This window comes from Corvus cornix, chromosome Z, assembly GCF_000738735.6.
Source record: "Corvus cornix cornix isolate S_Up_H32 chromosome Z, ASM73873v5, whole genome shotgun sequence".
Lineage (NCBI taxonomy): Eukaryota > Metazoa > Chordata > Aves > Passeriformes > Corvidae > Corvus > Corvus cornix.
Window position 1 is genome coordinate 21,414,596 of NC_046357.1, and position 24,002 is coordinate 21,438,597.

At 45.3% G+C, this 24,002-nt stretch overlaps 1 protein-coding gene across 1 annotated transcript; it reads left to right on the forward strand.

The window, feature by feature from the left end:
• The first annotated feature begins 10,713 nt into the window (after window positions 1–10,713).
• LOC104695723 (urea transporter 2-like) lies at window positions 10,714–22,664 on the forward strand. The gene is made up of 8 exons (XM_019291964.3): window positions 10,714–10,879; window positions 12,795–12,984; window positions 13,406–13,534; window positions 15,854–16,046; window positions 17,648–17,795; window positions 19,289–19,423; window positions 20,679–20,728; window positions 21,986–22,664. Exons 1-8 carry the CDS (start codon window positions 10,714–10,716, stop codon window positions 22,253–22,255), a joined length of 1,281 nt encoding a protein of 426 aa, XP_019147509.3. The 3' UTR covers window positions 22,256–22,664.
• Window positions 22,665–24,002: the final 1,338 nt, after the last annotated feature.

Consider the following 24,002-nt stretch of genomic DNA (forward strand, 5'->3'; position numbering starts at 1 on the left):
CCTGGATCTCCAGACATTTTTCTCTGGAAGCTCAAACGGAACACGTCTCCAAGCCTTGTCTGGGGAATTCACAGCACTCACACTTGCAAGTGATACACAGAAGGAGATCTGGCAAAATGCTCTTTCTTTTTTGTCTGCCTTCCCTTTCCTCACGAATGTGGACATTTTGCCTAAAATATACAATTACATAGATTCTGGCCTCATTTATCCCCTGTACAATGGGTACTAACCCCATTCCCAACATTAGCTGTGGACCGGGCATCCATTGGCCCCAGCTGCCAACACAGCCAAGTGAAATGAGTGAAAAATGCCCTGTGTACAAAAGAAAATAAATCAATACACTGGGATGTGCTAGGCTAAATTTCCCAAATCTTAACCCAGAGACTGTTTTTAAATCCATAACTCAGTCAGTCCCCAGAAGATAGGAGGCAGATTCTGATCTTAGTTCAAGTCTTGGACCAGGAGCATGTTTGGAAAGAGGGGATAGCAACACCTGCATCCATGGTTAAGGCTGAACCTTGGAGAACGCTTGACACAACTCCAGGCAGCCTCATAATGAGCCAGCAATGTCCCCACTGGCCTCACAGCCAGAGGGCACACTTGCATGTGATATTGTAGATAAATAATATTATCTTTAAAAAAAATAAAGCAAAATTAAACACTTTGAAAGATGTAAACTTAAAAAAAAGATTATATCAGTTTAATTTTTTTCTGGTTGGAAGTTTCTGTAAAGGAACAGGGTTGTTCTGCAACAGCCCTTCAAAATCTTCCACAAAAGGAAGAGCAAGAGAAATCTTGTTCCTTCCTGCAGTAAACAAGCCCCAGCTTGCAAACAGCACCAGAAACATTTTTTATGTACAAGAAGAATCCAGAGCAGCTCCACTGAGACTGATAGATATGACTCTTCTCTTGTTTATATAAGTGATGTTGTATTAACTGTGGAGGAATAAAACCTGAGATGACAGTCAGACACCATCACATAAGCTTTTATCTGCAGACCTCACTCCTCTCCATCTCTGCCATCTTAGGTCTGATGAAAAGACCATTAACATTAAGGGAGTCCCTTGCACTGCATTTCTAAAAGACATAATGCCATTTGTCCAGTGCATAAACGCCAATCCCATGGCACAGGAGCAGCTAAGCTGCCACAGGGGTGTGAAGACAACACCCCAAATTAGAGAATCCTTAAGCAGTTTGATTTGGAAGTGACCTTAAAGGTCTTTTAGTTCCAACCCCCCTGCCATGGACAGGAACAACCTTTCACTAGACCAGCTTGCTCCAAGCCCCATCCAACCTGCTCCTGAGTATCCTGCAACACACCACACTGTCCCATTTTATTCCAGTAAGTCTGGAGTTGGCAGCTAGGGAAATTTGTCCTGGCATTTACAATCTTTGAAGTGCAAACTTCAGACTCACACAGAACAGAGAGCAGAAGTGATGTCTGCGTTTTCAGGTGAGCAAAGCTGCAGACTTCAAAGGTTCTGCATTAGTCTGTGAAGCCTCTTAAAGATTGTCACCTGAGTTTATCAAAAGCTGGCAGAAAACGCATCCATACATCCAGATAAACGTATTCTTTGATCTGAGTGATAAAAACAACTGTTTTTCTTCATGTAAACTCCTTTTTTGTAAATGTTTATGAACTGTGGGAAATTATGTCTCTGCCAGAATTTAAAATAAAGTGATTCAATGGGTTTGCCTTACACTTACCATTCATTATGCTCACAAACATTGCAGAATCCCAATGGAGTTTTCAAGGAAGGTTCACGATGTTGTAGTTACCAGGGAAACACATGATAAATTGTTGCTATCTAAAAAAGAAAATCCCCATTAACTTTCTATTAAAGAGCAAGCAATGTGAACTATATGGGGAAATGCCTTTATGGTTACCATATTAAAATGCTGAGTGCTTTGTCCCAAGATTAACCAAATAATGGCCAAGCTCTGACATTTTAATTCACTGTGAACAGCACCTAGCATTTTACAGCCTGTGGTTTACCATGCATTGCTAAAGACACCCCAGTATTCAGCTGGATCAGCCCAGGAACAGCAGACACCATGTGACTGTACTTGCAGTTAAAATATTTACAGGCAAAGCTTTGCTAACATAGGCTACAAAAAACCAGCAGGGTATTTCACACCACAATGAAGAGGCTTTGCCAACTCCCCAAGGCTTGTACAGGATATCCAACCCCAGATGAAGAGCTTACAGGTTTAGAAACAAGGAAACTTTGCATAGAACAAGCACAGTTTCTCAGTGTACATTAACATCAGTCGTTTGGTCTTGGAGCACAGGTGTTGCAGATCACCCATCACCTGTCTCTGCAGAGCAGTGATGGAGTCATGGATGCTCCAACCCTGCCTTGCCCTGATGTGAGAAAACCACATGGGACCACCTAAGCAGCCACACAGAAAACCAGAAAAGCTTCCTTGTTCAAAGCCCTCTTTGAGCTCTTGCAGATTGGGTGGGCAGCTGAAGCAGGAATCATCACCCTTAACCACTGCCCCTTTGAAGGAGCTAATGTCCCTACCATCTTTTGTTCAGTCCCAGCTTTTGAGACTGACCACAAGACTGCCTCCAACCTTACTGCAACATGAACAGGCTGCCTAAAATCACCTTCAGCAGAAGCCAAATTAAATCTGCCTTCTTCCACACTAAAATGTCCTAAGGCACATTTCCTTCCCTGTCCTCTCTTTCACACCCATCAGTTATAGTACCTCAGCCCAGCAGAAGGTAGCCTTCAATAAAGAGCAGTAATTTCTCTGGCAGCTGCAAAGTGATTCACATTTGGCTGCCCATGACCATCACACTCAAGCCTTACAGAGTAAGACCCAGAATCACTATAGTGAGTTAAAAGGATTTATTCTCATTTAAGAGGTCACCTCTGAATTGATGAAAGACATTCAGTAGCTGGCTTACCCGAGTTTCCACTGTGAATTAATAAGAAAGCAGAGACATTGTCCAGTTTCTTGCTGTATTGTTCCCACCTCACTACTCGCTGGATTAAAGAAGGCTTTAATTTCATTGGAGCTCGTGTTAGGATGTCTAAACTTTCCAGCACAGGAGAGGAGCTTCAGAAATACTTCTGGCAAGTAGAGGCAGTGTTATGGGATGTAGGAGTTAATTCTTCCCCCTGATGAGAAGGAGCAGTGGCTGGTTCTGAAAATTAAGACATGTAGCTCATGGTCAGTGTGGAGAAGGAAGACAGGGGGTCACACCAAAGTTACACTTGGGAAGATGCTGACACAACAGGGCAGGTCTAACCACCAGGACAGGTCCTGTGCTAAAGGAGAAGTGATTTGACAGGACAAGAGGACACAGCAACTTTTCACAGAAAGGGTTGGTAAACATTGGAGTCCCACTCCTGGAGGTGTCCAAGGAGCAACTGGATGTGGCACTCAGAGCTCTGGTCTGGGTGACAAGGTGGGGATCGGTCAAAGTTTGAGCTCAATGACCTTGGAGGTTTGTTCCAACATTTATGATTCAATGAAAGAATCCGCAAGACTTAGACACAGCCTGGACATGAGGCTCTAGACCAAACTGAAAGAGCAGCGAGAGCTGATGGTGTGTGACAGCAGAGAGAAAGAGGAAAAAAGTGGGGAAGGGAAGGCACAGTGATCCCAGAAGCACTGCTGGCAGGGCTTTTCTTGACATATCTGCAGGCCCATTCCTGCTCCAGATCAGACAGGAATGTCTGTCCCTTCTCTTGTAAGAAAAGGCTGGTCCTGGTGATGGTCGCATCTCTAAGTCCATAACACTCTAGAGAAGGGAAGGATATTGGGTTCTCTCTGAAGGCAGGACACACACCCAACCTCCCTTCCTAGCTGTCAGGTCACCTGGCTGGTTTCTCATACTATCCAGAGGCACAGCTTTAGTTGCATGTTTGACATCACACGGCTTCACACCACAGATTTAGCCCTAGCTGTAAATCAGTGTCAGCAGGATGCAAAATAATGGAACAAAAGCCTCATTTTAGTCTGTTGACCTGTTTTCTTTTTCCTTACCTTATTTTTACTTTTACTGCTTTGCTTCTTAAATCCTTTCCTAAAACAAGCAAACCTTTTTTGTTTCCATTTGCAAAGGATAAAAAAAAAAAATAAAAGGAGTGAGAGAGACACACAAACACAAAAGCCAAAAAGAAACAGTGGAGAGGTATGTGTTATTGGACAAGTGTTTAATTTATGGAACTTGGCCGGCAGAACAAGAGTTTGAATTGTACTTCAATAAGTGGAGCTCTTAGAATAAATGTGGCTTGTAAAATTGTTTTACAGTCTGCTTTGCCGAACAGCCAACACCTCATGGAAACCTTTGAAAAATATTCTGTTTAGAAGCTACGGTTTTTATATTTCATATTTTCTCTATTTGTTTTCCCCTCTGGTTTTATAATTGAAACCTTATGCAGGAAAACAGGATTTTTGTGTCTTAAAATATCTACCTGACCTGACTATTTTTATTATTAAAAAACAGATAGCATTTTAAAAATTCTTCACGTATGAGGCACTCAGTTCAAACATGAAGGTGTCCTTGTTTGATATCCCAGTGAGCTACAGAGTTCCTGAATAACCTTAGGACAGTCATTTAGCTGAGACTCATCACCCCTCTCCCTGCATACACGTGGTGCAGCTGTGTGCATCTGAGCTGTCTTTCCCATTATAGACAGAAAATGTGACAGAATTTGGGACATGATTCATCTGTGTAGGATGGGAGAGGATGAATCATGCTCTAGATGCATACATTGACCAGCTCTTCACTGGAAGTCAAGATGCTCAGGTACAGACGTCCACACTGCACATACCAACCCTCGTAGGTCCCATCTCAATCTCTCTGTGTCAGTAAAAGGATGAGGCAGACACTTCTGGAAGTAAATCCATCCCATCCCAATGATGATGTCCCACACACCTGCGTGATCTTCCTGGAGATGATACCAATCATTCCATGCCAGCCATGGAGAGCTGACATAGATATAAGCCTTTAAATATTTATAGGGAGTTAAGAGGAACAGAACAAGAGGTAGATAATGTATTAAAAAGAAATTCTTCCCTGTGAGCGTGGTGAGGCCCTGGCACAGGCTGCCCAGAGAAGCTGTGGCTGCCCCATCCATGGGAGTGTCCAAGGCCTGGAAGGTGTCCCTGCCTATGGCAGAGGGTGGGACAGGATGGGCTTTAACATCCCATTCAACCCACCCATTTTATGAGTCCATGAATCCCTTTCTAGCAACACCATTCAGGAGACCCGTGGTAAGGAAGCCAAAGCCTCCTCCTTCGCAGTTACACACACAGTGCATGTGCGTGTGTGAGACTGTAGGTGTGCAGACAACCCAAATACAAATGGTGCCAGCACAGCTTCTACCACAGACATGAGTAAAATCCATTAAATAAATTCTGTGCCTCCGCTGCCAGAGTGGGAGACACTGCTGCAGCAGAGGGGGAAAGAAGAAGTAGTAAACTTTTGCCTTGGAGCAAAGTATTGCATTACATAGTACAGAGACTGGGAAAGACACAGAAAGACCACGTTGTAAAAGCCAATTATCTAAATAAGGATGTAAGAATCATATTTAGCCCCATTAAACTATCCCAACTGCTAATTGTTGTAGTTGTGCTTGCTGTACAAGCAGCACAAGATATGGCAGAACTGCTCTGGGATGTGGCTTCATTTAATGCTTGTTGTAGGAAACAAGGTCACTTGCGCACCTTTTTTTCCTTTGGGGTGTTTTTTTGTTTGGTTGTTTGGTTTTTTGTTCTTTTTTTCTTATTTTAAAGGTCTGTGGCTGAGGGTTTTATACCTACTCTCAGAAACAGTGTTGCATTCATCCTTAGTGACTGTTTTGAAATGCCCTGCTTTATTCATTTGCTTTCAACATCACAGGTTGATCCCTGGTAGAGCCTCACTTGGTAAAGTCATTACGACTCAGCCAAGCGTTCTGTCACCATCCCAAAGTTTTTCCCTCTAGCTGTACATGGTATTTCTTCTCTATTCCTTTATGTCTTCTTATGAGAGAAATGTGCTTTTGCAAACTGTTTCTTTTCAAGGCCCTGGTGAGGCCACATCCCTTGAAGTCAGCGTGTTTTCTGACTGGGCTTTCAGCACAGAAGGGGAAAGATAAATTATCCAGGCTTGGCTTCAGGAACCTTAGCACAAGGCCAAGCTCCCAACACAAACAGCAGCCCTGTAGAGAAGTTGGCTCAAGGGTTACTCATCACCCATCATGCTGGTCATGCACCATCTCACTGTTCTGACCAAAAAATTGGTGGTTTTGTTCTTTGCATGAGGCCACCAGGGCACTGTAAGCAGTGTGATGGTGCTATGCTTGGAACGTTTTCTTTAGCAGCACAAGCCAAAGAGAAACCCAGATCTTGATCTTGGAGGCTTAAAAAATACACATCTCTGTGCTGTCAGCACCCTGCGCCTCAAAAGCAGGCTGCAGCCACTGTCTGCTGGGGGATGAGCAGGCACAGGTAGGTCTGGAGGTGAGTCCTAACCACCTGGCACTACCCTGTAGTCTGGAAAATGTTCTTAACAAGCAGGACTGCTCATTACCACACTGATGAATCGGTGTTTGCTAACAAAAGGCCCTTTCTCAAGGAATTCCTCATCAGCCCTAGGTGTGCCATAAGTGATTCAGGCTCTCATTAGCCTTAATTAGATAATTGTTAAAATGATTTCTCTATTATTCATGCAGCCTGTACCACTGAGCACCAGCCCATCGAGAGACTGACAGGTGCTCTCTGGGAAGAAATGGTGTTTTTCCAGGATGAAGTGATCCTGCAGGGATCACTGTGCCCATCACAGCCCTCCAGGATCTTACCCAGCTGTTGCAGCCCCTCGGGCTGTTCTTATGTAAAGCCCCACAATTCACCACAAAAGCTTTCAGCATCCCCAAATCTTTTTTTTTTTTTTTTTTTTGGCACTACTTCTTTCACCCCAAATTTGGTAATTCTTCAGCCTTCTCCTCCAGCCATGTCCCAAGTTGCCTTCCCATCTGAGGAGGGTGAGTGTGCTTCATTCAAGACAAGATTGAGTTCCCTCCAGTCCATAAGAAGAAAGCAAACAGGAATCATAAAAAGGGTCTAGTTGGTCTTTCTTTCCTAGTCCCAGAACTTTGATGCCCAACTTGATGTAGATTACAGGGTGTTACAGATGGCTCAGTGATTTAAAATCACTAGCCTGGGACTACAGACCCCACTTCCAAAAACTTCAAGGTTCACCTTGGCAAAATCTCTTAGGCTGGAACTTTTCTTGCCTGCAAACAGGCCTCTAAAAGCTCAGCCACCAGGCTCCCTCTGCAGCCAGTGGAAAAAGAGAGGCAGAACACCCTTTTTTTTCTTTCGTTTTTCGCAGCTCAGCTAGGTATATTAGGTAAAAAAGATACCAATCACTCTCTGGAGAGACTAGTTTCTCTCTCCAGAGAGGAATTGACTGGAAAGGGGTCTAATATGACAATATTGCCCTTAACCCCTGACAGTTAAATGATGTGAGCAAGACAAGAATTTTAAAAATACACAGGTCCCACATCTCAGTTTCAGAGGTAATTGAGCTGTGCAGTCCTGTTAAGTACAGGGTTTAGAAGCTCTGAAGTCATGTTTCTGCTTTGTAAAACCCACAAGTAATTTTTCCTGGTGGGGTTTAAAATGAGCATAAGTTTTCATGTGCTGTGATGACTTAGACACAACCTCTTGGCATTAATTCTCCCTGCTGCTAACAGCTGTACTGCACAGCTCATGGTGGTTGCTGTTCACAGCAAAGGGACCACTCACCCTTCTTTTTTGAGGCATCCCTAAGACTTCAAGACCACAAGAGATGTCCCAGTCTCCTTTACATGGATCCAGTGCAGCTCTCTGAGCCCACCTCACCCCTTGAAATCCTTTGGAAACACTCCAGGGAGAACATGAGCAAATAAACAAAGTAGACAGAATCATAGACTTGTTTAGGTCGGAAAAGCCATCTAAGACCAGCAAGTCCAAGAATAACCCAGCACTGCCAAGGCCACCACCAACCCACGTGCCCAAGTGCCACATTCACACAGCTTTTGATCACTTCTGGGGATGGTGATTCCAGCACAGTGCTCACCAGAGGGTTATCTCTGTTACCAGATCAATTGCTAAATATGACCATTAACCTCTGGAGAAAAGCACCCTTCAGGACAGCCAGGTGCTGGCCTGGCACTGCTTTAGAGCCTCTTCCCTGCTTCTGCTCTTGATTTCAGACCCCATGTCCCTCCCAAAAATTATTGGGTACCCTCACTGCAGCACCCAGGCTGTCTATGGGAATACCAGGAGCTTTCTGTTGGCAGCTGTGGGCTGAGATGGCCTGACTTCCAGCTGAAGGTGCCCAGAGCTACACCCAAGGAAATTACCTTACAAAGCCCCAGCGCTCATGGGATACATCCAGGCAGAAATATCTGGTTTTCCAGTAGGACCTGGGCACTTCTTACCTCAGGGGGATGTAAATTCCCAATATCTAACCACTGCAAATTCCCTCAGCCTAGAGGACACACAGGAGGAGAAGAGGAACTCTAGATCAATGTTCCCTACACCAAAGTCTTCCTGGCTTGCCACAAGGAAAAGCCAAAAAATGGCTGTTACCAAGGCTGCCTCAAAATGAAAACAGGGACTGGGCTCAGCTCTGGCCGGAATCAGATAACCGATCAAAAGAATAAAGAGGGATAATAAAACCACTCCCTCTCTCTTCTTTTGCTCCTTGCTTGTTCCTGCACTGAGCACAGCTTTTCAAAACCTCAAAACCTCCCTGTTTACAACACCATGAAGCACCCCTGGGCAAGGGCTGGAGCCCCTCTGCTCTGGAGCCAGCCTGGGACAGCTGGGGGTGTTCAGCTGCACAAGAGAAGGCTCCAGGGAGAGCTCAGAGCCCCTGGCAGGGCCTAAAGGGGCTCCAGGAGAGCTGCAGAGGGACTGGGGACAAGGCATGGAGGGACAGGACAAGGGGGAATGATTTTAAACTAAAACATGGGAGATTTAGGTTAGATATAACGAAGAAAGTCTTGGCTGTGAGACTGTGGCAAAGGTTGCCCAGAGAAGCCCTGGCTTCCCCATCCCTGGAAGTGTCCAAGGCCAGGTTGGAGCAACCTGGGATAGTGGAAGGACACCTGCCCATGGTAGGGGGTGGAATGAGATGGGCTTTTAGGTTGCTTCCAACCCAAACCATTCCCTGATTATCTGATTCAAGGTTTGTAGGTGTCTATTCCTTGCATAACCACAAGTTGTTGCTGTTGTTTTAGACCATTTTCTATCTTCTATAATCCTCCTCCCTTAGGCTCAAACAAATGAGTGATGCTTGGGTTTTGTTAATACGGTTCCACACAGCCTCTCTTGCCGGTGCAGCCCTCCTCAGGCTGACGTCGATGCTGAAGGACATCCCAAAGGCTCTCGCTGCCATGGGGACGAGCTGCCGGCAGAGAGAGCCAGAGCATTGGGGAACAGGCGCCGCGCAACGCGTGTGCAGGGCTGCGCTCAGCATCGTGCTACCAGGGGCGGAAGGAAAGCAGCTTTTGGTGCTCAAGGACCTTCTTCTGAGAGCATCCAGGGCCACCGATACTTTTGCCATCTGCCCATCAGTGTCCCTCTCTGCAAAGCAGCCTTTCCTGCAGCCAAGCATCCCTTCCTGCTGCTGCTGCAGGCTCCAACGCTGAGAGCCAGCCTGTCTGAGCTACCCAAAAACAGGCTCCCACCAGAAGATGGTGCCTATATTCCACTAAACAGGGGGCAAGCCCTTCACAGCACAGCCCACTTTGGGGCAACACCTAGAAGAAACCCAGCCACACTATATCAAAATCACCAGAGCAAAACACACAGCTGATGCCAGGCTCCCTCAGGCAGCGGGGATGAAATTTTGATGGTGTGACCTGCAGTGTATCTCACCAGGCTGCAGTGCAGTGTATTTGTGTATTTTCTCTTTAGGGTTTATGTGGTAATAGACTTTTTAATGAGCAAGGCCCTGCAAGTATAATTGGAAGATTAATAAACCCGTACTCCTGCTGAATATTCACCTGCTAACTAAGGAGCACGCAGCCCTGAGCCAGTGTTCTTACCTTTGTCAAAAGCCACATGTGGATGCTGATTTCTGTGCAAAGCTTTGATGCTACCCCAGGCTGCTCTTGATGGTCTATCAAAGGCAGATGTGGAATGAGGAGCATCACAGGTTTCCGGTGATATACAAAAGCACCAATTCAAAACATTAAAAAGGACACACAGTTCAGTCTCTCCTCTTGTACTTTCTTGTCCCCTACTCTTTGCTGCTGTCCTGGCAATTTGCATTGCTTCCCTCCAGCTCACTGCTGGACAGGTATCAGCAGGCTCCCTTCTCAGCACCTGCCAATGTAGGTACACTCAGGCAAGCATGGTCATCACACAGGTACTACTCAGTTTTTTGGCAGATGTCAGGTCCCTTGTCCAACCAGCAGCTTGCCACGGGCTGTATCAGGAGCTGGAGTGAGGGTGGGGTGCTGCAAGGCACCCATGCCACATCCCTCTTTCCCCCTGCAGCTCCTTGGCAGCAGCAGGGTACTGCCTGGTCCCCATCACCACTGCAGCACACACCACTCCCAGCTGTGGATCTGTCAGATCCCTTCTCCATAAACATCTCATCTTTGATAAAACATATCACTGGGTTCACAAGGTTGTCAGGCCCCAACCCAAAAGGCTTTTCTAAGACTTTGTCTCTGTGATTTACAGTCATCCTTTACCATCACCCAAAAGAGGATGGACCTCGGTGAGATCGTTGTGACTGAACATCACAGTGAGAGGGAGCTCTACGAGAAGGAGGTGCCAAGAGCCCAGGACCTGCCGTGGAGAGGTGGAAACTGGATCCACCATGGCTTTGGGTATCTCACAGGAGAAATGAAGGAATATGGAGAGTGGATGAAAAGTAAGCAGAAGGAGGTGTTTGGAGGTCTCTGGCTGGGGATATCCATATTTCCAACAGTACTCCCAGTGAAGCGTGTTTCAACCCCTGAGGCAGACCATGGTCCAAGCTCATTGCAAACTCTGGCCTTTTAATTATCTCACTCTCAGAAAGAATACCTCACTGCACCCTCTGGTCATCACCATGGCTGCATGCAAAATTTGACACAGTCCTAGGATGTCTTTCACACTTAATCAGTTACATGTCATTATTATCACGTCACATGGCGATGCCCAGAATCACACATCAGAAGTGGGGGATGAATCTCATCTGTAACTGCCTTGGATCAGCCACTGCCTCTCATCCACATGTGGGCTGATGATGGGGAATTGCCTCCTGATAGAGGCAGAGACTCTTGAGTTCCCAGCCTTGGGGGAGTAATAAGCACTGCGGGTGTTACAAAGCCATAAAACAGATGCCAAGACTGATCTCAAAGGTTCACTGTCCACACAGGAACAATGCATGAGCAGACAGTCCAATTACTGGCAGCGAGGGTTTGAGAGGCTGTGTAAGGCTGTGGGCCCTCTGTCAAGGCTAGGGTTGTTAGCAGTACAGCTCCAGGCCAGTGTGATCCCCAGACACAGGAGAATATCTCCTCCTTTCTCTTTACTCCAGTCGTCCGTGCTTTGTAGACAGCTTTTCTTACTCCATGTTCTGGAAAGCTTTGGCCACTGTCCTCTGGTTATATTTGAGTTTTTGCAGATAATACTTGTGTCTGAAACTAAGTGTATTGCTGATGCCTGTTGCATCAGCACCAAATACTAATAAATATATAAATAATAATACCTCAACACCAAATACTAAATAAAATTAATTCAGACAAGCCTGGTCATTTTACTCTAAGGAGCCCCTTCCTCATCCTCCTCCTCCTCGTTCCTCCTCCTTAATGCTGCCTGGAAGGAGTTCTTAGGAATAAGTCATTGCCCATATTCAGAAAGAACCCTTGTACCTTATGCTGCATCTAATGAACAATCTAATTAACACAATTAATTTCAAATCTTGAAGAAGATAAAAGTTGCATATGCACATTGCACGAACATCTGAATATCTTGCACATGCAAGCAGCTCCCCTTTCCCGTCCATTCTCTTTGTACCATCCTTTAATAACAGACAGTGGTTCAGAAATGGTTGCAGTTTTCCCTGAGGAGAGGCAGAAGAAAAATTCAAGTCAATTTGCAGAAGGAGAACCAGCTTCAAAAAGTTATTGCAGTGGCCTCATCCCATCTTCCCCCTGCACTCACCTGAGGTATCTGTGCTTGGTGTCTGTTTGCTCTGCCCAGGTTCAATAACCTTCTCTAAAGAGCAATAACTCTTTGTCCTCTGGAAATGCCTCTTTGCCCTGAGTACAGTCCAAGCTATAATTACTGTTTTCTAATTTAGGTTCTTTAGCTCCTGAAATACTTCTTAGACACTTTTGACCCCATCTCCTATATCCACCATACCTCCATGTTCAGGGTTGCTGATCTTCTTCCTAAAACAGCAAAATTTTTTCCTTTTCTTATTTTCCTATATATGTACAAAGTAGTTTCAGAGTTCTTCTCTGTATTTGAATTATACACCAAAAAGAATCTGTCTCCTTATTAGATTTATAGCAGAACCTAAAGTGATCTACCATGAAAGTAATCCTTTGACTGTTGTCTGACCACCACAAATAAATCACCTGTTTTTCTGTCCCTCCATGAATTTTACAGCAGTGCCCAGTCCATCCCTATTAATTCTCAAGTGCCAGATAGAAAATATGAGACAACAACTAATCAGAGCCTTGTTTTATAGAACTGTTAACACATCACCTCTGCTCTGTGCCCAGAAAGGGGCTGCAGAGGTTGTTCTTTGCTAAAATGATGCCTTTTTAACAGTGTTTTCCTTTTATGTCCTCCAGACAAGCCCTTAATGGTTCAGCTGGTGGACTGGATCTTGCGAGGGACCTCTCAGGTGATGTTTGTCAACAACCCTTTCAGCGGGCTGATCATTTTAGTGGGACTTTTCGTCCAGAACCCCTGGTGGATGCTCACAGGCTGCACTGGTACCACTGTGTCCACCTTAACTGCGCTGGCCCTCAGTCAGGACAGGTAGGTGGCACCTTGTGTCTTCGTGCACTTAACAAAAATTGATGGCTGTGATATCTGGAGCCCACTGATGGGTCACTGATTCTTGTTAGAAGACTCAGGTGAAGGCAGAGCTGTGGCTCAAGAAGAGCTGGCCTGTCCCTGTGTCTGTCTGTCTTCCTGAAAACAGACAGTTCTCTCTCTTTGATAGCCATTGTCACAACCGTGCAGGTCCTTTGAGCCACAAGGACGCCCCTAGACCATCATCATCCAGCAGTCCCCAAATCTTCCCCTTCCACACACCACTGCAAGGCAGTACATCAGTAATCGCACTGTTTTTTCATCCCTTCACCAGGGGCAGGACACTTAAAATTGCATTTCAGTGGGTCCCAGTGATGGGCCACCCTCAGCAGAGCTTTCTACCTTGCAATTGCTTCCATCACAGGTCATCCATCGCAGCCGGGCTGCACGGCTACAACGGGATCCTGGTGGGGCTGCTCATGGCCGTCTACTCTGACAAAGGGGATTACTACTGGTGGCTTCTCTCCCCCGTGGCAGTGATATCAATGGCCTGGTAAGTGCCACTGCTCCTCCTAGTTCTCAAAGGATGGGTCTGGCTACAAACAGCTCAGACACACTGAGGCCCCCTCTGCCCTACACCAGTAACTCCAGGCTTGATGGCACTGGAGAGTTGTGTTCGTCAACACACAGAGCTCGTGGGGGCTGTGGTAGGAGTTGAGGGCACAGAAACACTGATTATAGCAAACAGGCAAAGCAGCCCCACCCCAGTCCTCTGAAAATGGCCCTCAGAAGCACAACATACGCGGGTTGGAGGTCATTGCACCCAACACCACAATGCTTCTTCCTCATCCAGGCCCTAAATCAACCCTGTGCTCATCCTGAATTCAATATTCCCCTTCTCAGATATGCAGCCGGTCATGAGCAAATTTAATTCCTCCAAGTAGCTCCAAAGGACAGGCTATGTCCTTCCAGGATTAAATTTTGCCATTTTTAAATATGGATCAGAACAGCACTGCAGAATCTATTTAACAGCCTTAACTGAAATTAATTTAATAGTAACATTTTAATAACTGTAAGCAGTAAGATGCAAGCCATTATTGGATTTTCACTGCTTTTAAGATCAGATTTGTTTTATATTTCATTTCTTTAGTCATTCTCAGCAAAGGTCATCTTGTAACAATCTCTCAAAACCCAGGACATGTTGCGAGAATGTTTGGATTGTCTTATCTGCCAGAATTCCTTGAGGCTTTTTGTTTAAAATTTTCTTCATTGTTTAGTTCACAAGACTTGAGGGTAGAGCTGAAATATTTTAAAATCAGACACTTCAGTGATTTTTTAACTGATACTTTGAATTTCAGCTTTAGAAGTCAGCATTTATTTAACTGTTTCCTTTTTTCCTGACAAGATGTGTAAGTGACAGAAGCTTTGTATTTCAGCACAGAAATTAGGACACCATTTTCACTGAAGTACTGATTTTTTTTTTTCCCTGCAGCTGCAAGCAAGGAAATCTGTAAACCCCATTGGGAACCAAACTTGTCAAAAAAAGAATAGGCTTCATCTGAGATTACACAGGGAGAACAAAGCATTTTTCCCACTGATAGTATCTATACAGCAGGACACAAGATGTTGCTTTTGAAATGTCAAATAATTTGGGTGGGGTGTTTTTTTATTATAACCAGCTTAATGACCTTCTAGGGCTCACATGCAGCTCCTTGAAAAATTAAAGTCTTTAAATTGATTTTTTATAAACTGTAATGTTCACTGCCACTTGGAGCTGACCGTAAGAGCTATTTAGCTCACCTCTTTTGGAAGAGCTCAGCTGGAAGGAGAACACAGGTCATTTCCACCAAGGACTGGCCAGTTCTTCTCTTCCTTGAGCTTTCTGGGCCCCAAGAAAATCAGATATCACCTTGCCAACATGCTCCCATAAAGTCCTCCATGTAGGACACACACTTCAAGTGGAAATCAGGCAGTGTGGAAATGCCCCAAGAAGGTCAGGCAAAGTTTCTACCCCAGGTTCTACAGACAAGAACTTTGGAAAAGGTCATGGTATTTCAAGGTTTACATGGTTTTTGTGTTCTGACTCTAGGTTGAGTGTCACCCCAAGTACTTTAGATGCTAAAAATATTCAATCAAGCTTTTTAAAAGCAAGTCTCAGTTTTCAGGAAATGCTGTATGATTTTGGATGGTGCCTGGGCAGCACAAAATGACATAGTCAAGGTCTGAGTGATGTTTGGTACCAACACCCTTCCCAGCTCTGCTACAGTGGTGGCTCCATCTTATACTCTGTTGGGCCTCATAGTCCCCAAAATTAGTGTCTAACATAGTAAATATTTCCACCCTTCTTAATGGAAGATTTTCCATCCCCTTTGATCACCTCTTCTGCTCTATTTCTCTTCCAGAGCCATCCCCTGATACCTTTCAAACTGTTTAAAAAAAAAAACAAAACAAACAAACAAACAAACAAACAAAAAAGGCAAATTGGGTAATTTCCAACTCCCTCTTGCCTCCTCAAGACAGCAGCTTTTTTAGACCATCTAAAGTTCTCCACAGTTCTTCACGTGACATTCCCAAAATCTCCTTTTCTGTTTCTTGTTCAAATTTTCAGCTGAATAGGAAGTCAGATTGCCTGTCTCTGTCCATGCTCAAACATTGTATTGGATGCATGCATGGATGTGAGAGTATTTTTTTCAGAAAGATGAACAGCTTTCTATAACGCTTTGTTTCATGCATATTAAGGGATTCACCACCTGGAGTTGCTAAAAGGAACAGTATTGGCTTTTAATTGCCAAAATTACCATTTTGTGACCATGTTTCACCACTATAAATTGAGATGAACAAATTACAATTGTATTTCTTCTCCTGTTCTCAGCCCAGTCCTGTCCAGTGCTCTGGGATCCATCTTCAGCAAATGGGACCTTCCTGTTCTCACTCTGCCCTTCAACATTGTGGTGACCCTGTACCTGGCAGCCACAGGACACTACAACCCCTTCTTCCCCACAACCCTCATCAAGCCTGTAGCTGCAGTGCCCAATATCACCTGGTCTGCCATCAACGTGCCACTGGTAAGCTTCACACCTACAAGTTTATGGTATTTCACTGAAAAAGTGAGCAGGAAGGCGTTCACCTCTGGATGACACTTTCCCGTGGGTCAGAAGGTGTCAGGAGCAACTCACAGAAATACATGGCTTGGTTCTGTGCAAAGAGAGCAGTGCCACAGAATCCCTTGTTGATCCAGCAGAAAAGTTGGTGGAGCCTTAGGGAACAGAAAACCTTAGCCTCTCATTCCAATCAAACTTGGGTTGTCCCAAAACGAGTCTTGAGTATACATCCAGAACACATCTGGATATGCCCTCCTGCTGTCCAGATATGGTTGAAGAAGCATCAGCAGCACAGTCAGTGGCAATATGAAAATTCAGAGGAAACATCAGGATTTCAAAGTGCCAGAAACTCATTTATACCCAATCCCCTCATGTCTAGGTCTAGCTCTCTGGAGGGTCACCTTCCCAAAGGAGAACAAGGGTAACTGATCCAGAGGGTTGTGGTCAGTGGCTCAGAGTCTCAGTGGACATCAGGGACAGGTGGTGCCCCTCAGGGCTCCATATGGGCACCAGTGTTATTGAATATCTTCATTAATGACACAAAGGCATCAAGGGCACCCTCAGCAAATTTGCAGATGACACCAGGCTGAGAGGTGCAGCTGACACCTGGAGGATGAAGTGACATCCAGAGGGACCTGGACAGGCTGGGGAAGTGGCCCATGGGAACCTCTGAGGTTTAACAAGGCCAAGTGCTGGAGCTGCACCTGGGTCAGGGTAACACCCAGGATCAATCCAGGCTGGGATAAGCAGAGGGAGCAGCCCCAGGAGAAGGACCTGGGGGTGCCGTGGGGGAGAGCTGGACCTGCCCTGCCCCTGAACCCCCCGTGCCCTGGGCTGATCCCCAGCGTGGGCAGCAGGGGAGGGGGGATTCTGCCCCTCTGCCCCGCTCAGGGGAGACCCCACCTGCAGAGCTGCCCCAGCCCTGGGGAACAACAGCACAAGGACCTGGAGCTGCTGCAGCCAGTCCAGAGGAGGCACCAAGGTGATCAGAGGGCTGGAGCATATCTTGTATAAGAAAAGGCTGAGGGAATTGGGTTTATTCTGCCTGGAAAAAGAGAAGGCTTTGGAGTGACCTAACTAAGGCCTTCCAATACCAGGAGAGATTGTATAGGAAAGACGGAGGGAGACTATTTACAAGAGCCTGGAGGGACATTTGAAGCCATTCCCTCCAAGGAGAATTGGCTTCAATTTCAAAGAGAGTAAGTTTAGATTAGATATTAGGAAAAAACTCTTCCCTCTGGGGGTGGTGAGGCCCTGGCACAGGTTTCCCAGAAAAGCTGTGGCTGCCCCTGGATCCCTGGAAGTGTCCAAGCCCAGGTTGGAGGGAGCTTGGAGGCACCTGGTCTAGTGGAAGGTGTCCCTGCCCATGGCAGGGGGTGGAATGAGATGATCTCTAAGGTCCCTTCTAACCTAAACCATTCTATAACTCTATGACTTTACCCAGAGTCCAACTCAGAGCCAGGGTTCCTTCCTTCCCTTTTCAGCCAATAGCCTGGACAAAAAACTGCTGTGTCCCTCAGGGCACAGACAGACAATAACAAGCCCTTTTCTGCCACCTGCTGCAGCTTTTACAATCCATCCCAGTTGGTGTTGGTCAAGTGTATGGTTGTGGAAACCCCTGGACTGGAGGCATTTTCCTTGTGGCTCTGCTCATCTCCTCCCCACTGATTTGTTTACATGCTGCAATTGGATCAGCTGTGGGGATGTTTGCAGGTAAGAAATACTGACCAAATCATTTTTGCAGCTAAGGTATCTTGAGCCAAGCCAGATTCTGCTCAGACTTTACAGTCTTGGCAGTAGCTGGGACAAGACTGTCATTTTTCAAACTCTCTAAATTTGAAAGCTCTTTCTAAAGGTCACGCAGCACAGTGAAGGCAAGAACAGAAGCAGGTTTTCTTTAAACTTTGCATTTGTTATTAGATTTGTCTCTCAGGAAAGTGGCTTGTTCCACCTTGCTTAACCCTTCAGCCACTGGGTGTGATGAATCCCATAGAGATCACAGGAAAACATAGAGAAAGAGTTTCAGAAGTGATCTCTTGCCACCACAATTATTTAAATTACCACCACAAGCAAAGGTCTGCCTCAGAACTAATCAGCCAAGGAAAAGAAAGACTTTTCTGGGATGCAGTTTGCTCAATCCTGCTGTGGATTTCTCAAAATACCTAAATGAAGGCCACTAAAAATATCCTGTCTCTCCACTAACCAGAGAGAAACAATATTAAGAGACTTGAATCAGACCCTAGAGGTCTGAAAACATTAATGAAACCATTAATGAAAACATTAATGCCACTTAAGTGGCTGATTTTAATAAGAACAGATGATGGAATAAGTGTAGTCTGACTCCTTGGAAAAGGCAGTGATCCAACAAGTGCTCTGTGCTCTGAAGCACTCTTTACAAGATGTGAGCTGTCTTGTATTTGTGTTTTTAAACAAGACTGTCCACAATTTGTATGACTAAGAGCATATGGCAGGTCTTGTAGAGGTGTGACATTCAGTCTAGAAGGGAAAGGTCAGGGGGAAGTTTCTGGGGACAAGTATGGTAATAAAACAGAGAACAGATGAGGACAATATAGCAGGAAATGCATTAATCTTACAACTGTCAGGAAGGTGGCCGGGGCACTACATGTTGAACTCTCCTTTTCGCTGTTACTCCTGAATCCCATAAGAAATCCTGCAGAAGTTTCTGAGAGGTCAGATTTGAAGCAGACCCTCAGCTCCCATCCCTGTGGAGAATTTCCACTGCACAGATGAAGTGACCACCTCCAGTAACTAGACCATACCTCACAAAGGTCACTAGGAAGAGACGGAAAACTCTGCTTGTTCCCACAAAGGCATGAAGTTGTGCCTCTGATATTCAAAATCAGGGTATGTATGAGGTTTAAACAAGTGTGTGAGTACAGCTTTCTGCAAGGAGGACACCCAGGTCCTGCCTGGATTCTGGGTGGATCCTCCACCTGTGTGTGTGGATACATCACACTCGGTGAATACACAGAAAGTTCTGTCTGAATGAAACCTTTGAGACTGGGCCAAATTCCACTGCAGGGACATTATCAGAGCTCCAAAATAATGAGCCTCCTTCAACCTCCTGTGCTCATGTGCATGTGTGAGCACAGATAAACACATTGATGTTATGAGGAAGAGATGACAGACTCCTCCTGCAGGTACCTCTCACGCCTGACCTCACAGCCTTGCCCTTTGTCTCGCAGCCCTGAGCATTGCATCCCCGTTTGACAGCATCTACCTTGGCTTACACAACTACAACTGCGCCCTGGCCTGCATCGCCGTCGGGGGCATGTTCTACGCCCTGACCTGGCAGACCCATTTACTGTCACTTGCCTGTGGTGAGTATCCCTTACATAACGGGAAGGCAAAAATTTGTGCAGCCAGGCAGCTTATGAGGAGTGCAGGTTTAGTCAACCATCGCTCTGTCTATCCCAAGAGCAGGTACTGTGCAAGAGTTGTTTCTCTGGTGGCATCAGCGTTGGGCTTGACTGTGCGAGTACAGAGAGAAGAGTGTTAGAGCCTGATAGCATGGAAACATCTAGAAAGGGTGGAAGCACTGATTGTGAGATGAACACAAGCTAATCCATGAGCATGTTTAACAAATTAGCAACTCAACAGTTTCACAGAAGCAGCCTTTTCATAATTATATGTATCACTGGAGGAAGTGGGTCATAAGAAGAGAGCTGTTGCATCAGGCCAGTTTAAAATCCACCCACCTGACAACCCCACCTCCAACAGGAGCCCAAACCAGGCACTATGGGAAGAGTTTAAGACAAGAAATTTGCCATTTAAGACATTCCTGTGAAGATTTACCCAGGCTCCAGTTATCTTTATCTCAGTGTCCTGAGGACAGTTTCTGGATTTCTCAGTAGCTTTTCCTTCTCTGACTTAGTCTTTGGGTACCTGACCTCGCCTCCTGTTCAGCCATCCCTGGCATCCAGGGGCAAGGAGTCCCCCTGCTAACTGGCTGTGGTGTGAAGCCATAGGACAGAGAATTTCTGAAAGTCCAGTTCTACTGAAGAATTTCTGCAATTCCCACTGCATGTGGGTCAGGTCATGCCAAATAATAGAAATAGAAATTAAAGATTAGAGAAATGCCACCATCACTTGCTCTTGACAAAACCATGTTCTTCATTTCCCACCCATCTCTACAGAGCAGAGAGGGTGAAATGTAGCCACAGAATCATTTGGGTTGGAAAATACCTCTAAAATCATCAAGTCCAACCATGCCTCCAGCCCCGCCAAGGCCACCACTAACCTATGTCCCCAGGTGCCACGTCCACACAGCTGCTAAGCCCTCCAAAGATGGGAACTTCACCACTGCCCTGGGCAGGTCCAGCCAGGCCTGGACAACCCTTTGTGTGAATAAATTTTTCCCTAATATTCAACATAAACCTCCCCTGGTGCATCTTGAGGCCATTTTCTCTTGGGACATTTCAACTAATTGTTGAATTCTAGCAGTGAGCCTCACACCAGGTAGCTGGGAAGATATTTTGCTGTGCATTTGGACAATGTAGCTATTTTTTATATTTTCTTTGGAGAATTGAGCAACATTTTTTTCATCCTGAGCTCTCTTTGGTCTTCTCTTCTCAGCTTTATTTTGTGCCTACTCCGGAGCAGCTCTTGCTAATGCCCTTTCTGTGGTAAGTATGGGGTTTTGTGTTTTACTTGGTTTCTTTTATTTATTTGTTTTAACTGCATTTTGATTCATTCCGATATAATGTTAAGGAAATGCCTCAAAATTCTTCATGTCATCTTTGACAACACTGAAATGAGAATGCTGCAGCCAGCTGTGCAAACTCTCAATTGTGTCCCTCAAGACTTTATATCTGATAATAAGATTTCAAAGACCTTTGGAGCATATTATCCGCAACAGGGTTGTGCATGTATATGTGAGTTACAGCAACAGCATACGGTTTGAGATTAAATACTTAGTTGAAAATTATCTTTCAGCAATTCCAAATGATCTAAATTTTCATTTTCTTCTTTCAAAGTCTTTCTCCAACCCTGCCCACAGATATTACTGAAGTTTGAACTGGGTATGAGAACTAAAATGAGGGGGAGACTGTTCTCTTAAGTACAAAGTTATTATATTTGGACAAATCAAGAAAGGAGTGAAGACAGAAATGCCAGGCTTTGTTTCTTCTTTAAGATCTGAGAGATTAAAACAAAACCATATTATAATTAAATTGATTTTCTAACTTAAAAGAAAAAAAGGATTAGAACTAGCAGCTCCATGCACTAAATGTTTTCATCTGGCACCCTCTCAGTACCGTGTAGGTCCCTGCATATGGGCTGCTTTAAGCACACCTGCTTTTGGGAGGCATCAGGAAGGACATCCACTTTTTATCCCTGCGATCTTGCTTTTGGCAGACCTCAATTCAGATCAAGAGGTGGGGGAACAGAGAGGGCTGAGGGTTGGATGTGATGCCAGTGACATATAATCATTGGGCAGAGTGAATATTCATGAATAATACCCTCAATACATGACATTTCACAGAGCAGAGAGGGTAGAATTTGGCTCTTTTATTAGAGAATTCAAGTATCTGCGTGTGAGCTGGGTGTCTTGGCTTTCATTGCAGTCACCAGAGCTCTGAAGCCTGATTCAGTTGCTTCAGCATTGGTGCCAGGTTCCATTCAGCACCAAAATTGAAGCTGCACCTCTTACAGGGCTGAGGTCTGCAGTGTCAGATGCTTTGTGCAGCCCCAACACACCCCAGGTGAGCTACAGACCTCTGTGTGGGCAGCTGAACTGACACGTGGTAGCCACTGTGCCTTCAGGGAAAACACAGACCCTCCCAGCGTCCCAAACGCAAGAATTTAGCCGCAGGCAGATGTAAGCAGAGAGACCAAAAAGCGGTACCAAAGTGCACCCCTCTGTCTGTTCTGTCCCCTCCCAGCTCGGGCTGCCAGTCTGCACCTGGCCTTTCTGCCTCTCTGCGCTCCTCTTCCTGCTGATCAGCTCAGAAAACCCGGCCATCTACAGAATGCCCCTCTGCAAAGTCACCCACCCAGAAGCCAACCGGATCTACTACCTGAAGATGAAGAGAAGGGCCTCGGAGAGCAGGAGGGAAGAGCAGAAGCGAAAGGAGCAGAAACCTTCTGACAGCTCAAAAATAAGCACTGGGGGCACCCCCCTGTGCACCCCCAAGAGCCGCCACGCTCACTGATTTCAGGTACACACAACTGTGCAATTTGGGGGCAGCTTGTCAAACGTCACCCAGGCACAGCACAGCCACAAAGACCACTTTTGCCAGCCATCTGCAGGCTGGGGATTCAGCATTCCACACTGGAGAAATCATGGTTTGCCCTTGAGCTAAGCTTTCCAAAAAGCACTCAGGTAACATAATAACAGCTGCCTTATCAATCCACTGGCTGTTAACTTGAAAGTCACCTCTTATCAATGATAATTATAAGAATAGGCAGAAGAACATTAAAGCTGATGAGAGGCATTTAATTTCAGAGGTGTAATTTAACAAAATAAATATGCTGAGAAGGCATTGGTGTCTAATAATAATAAATAATGTAAGAACTAAGTCAAGAGCTGCACTTCAAATTAAGAAAATGTATATTTGAAAGTGAAATAAACAGACTGTTCTCTTCCTTTCTTGTGTGCCATCAGTATCTAATCCTTTTAATACCACTTTACAGCTACAACACGCACAGGTAAATACTCTTACAGAGCACATCCTGTAGCACTTTCAGTGCCATCTCCTGGCTCCTCATTAAGTGCCAAGGCAATGAATACATATGCTTTAATCAGACTAGAAGAGTGACTAGCTAGCAGCGATCAAACATTCTTCTTCTCCTGGAATAATTTTCTGTCTTACAAATAGAAGGTTTCTTTCTCCTGCTGATTGCAGGATAGCAAGTCTGAATCCCTACACACATCCAGTGGGAAACAGGAAAACTTCATGTAAAGAATGGGATAAATGTTTACTGCTGGTGGCAGTTTTTTCTCTCCCTTTCCTAGAGGGGCAGATACTGTCCATTCAACCATGAGAAATTAACAAGTGAAAGGTTTCCACTGCCACTTTATGCCTCCTCCAAGCCCTTACAACAGGGAAGTTCCAACTGCTCCAAGGAGGATTTTCTCAGGAACCTTTTCCAAAACCTCTGTGAAGGAAGCCTGACAGAAAGGCTTCCTCAATCTAAAGTTGTTGTATGTAGTCAGTTTGAAATCACAGACCCAAAGGATGTGAAGATTTAAAATCCAAAGGGACTGTGCAACCACAAACACTCACACTGTCCTCTCTGCCTCGTGATGTAGGGCTGTTTTGCAGATGCATGTGAGCATTTTTGAGCAGGTGGGATCCCAGCTCCAAACCCCACTTTTTTAAAAGGTGAGCCTGTGTGCTGCTCATGGAATTATTTGTGCCTTTATCACCAAAAATCCAGCAGCAGCAGCATCTGCCTGCCCCTCTAAATGTCCCCTAGGAGCAGCATCCAAGATTGAATTCATCCTGGGAGACAAAAAACATGGTGTTGTTTATGTTCAGATTGGTTTCTGTTAAACAGGTGAGGCCATTCCAGGAACTCTGGAAAAATTTAGGTCCTACTTCGTCCTCTGTCTGCCAAGACACCCTTTGAGCCATGACTTTAGCAAACCAATGCTAGCAAGTGAAACAGTCTCTCATGGTCACTACAAACTGCAAGATCAGGGACATCCCCCTGTTGCTGCTGCTGTAGAGAGCCAAAGAAAGGCAGAACAACACAAGAGGTAACACACAACTGCCTGAAGACCTTCTACAGCAGTCAATGAAATATGAAGCACATAGAAACTAGAAGAGCCTATTCATGCACAGTTTAATTTAGCTCATGCACAGTCCAGCGTTAGAGAAATATTTGAATAGCAGCAATAGAAAGTTACTGCAAAAACTACTGCAAAATAATGCTAGAGTCATATATGTGAAGAAA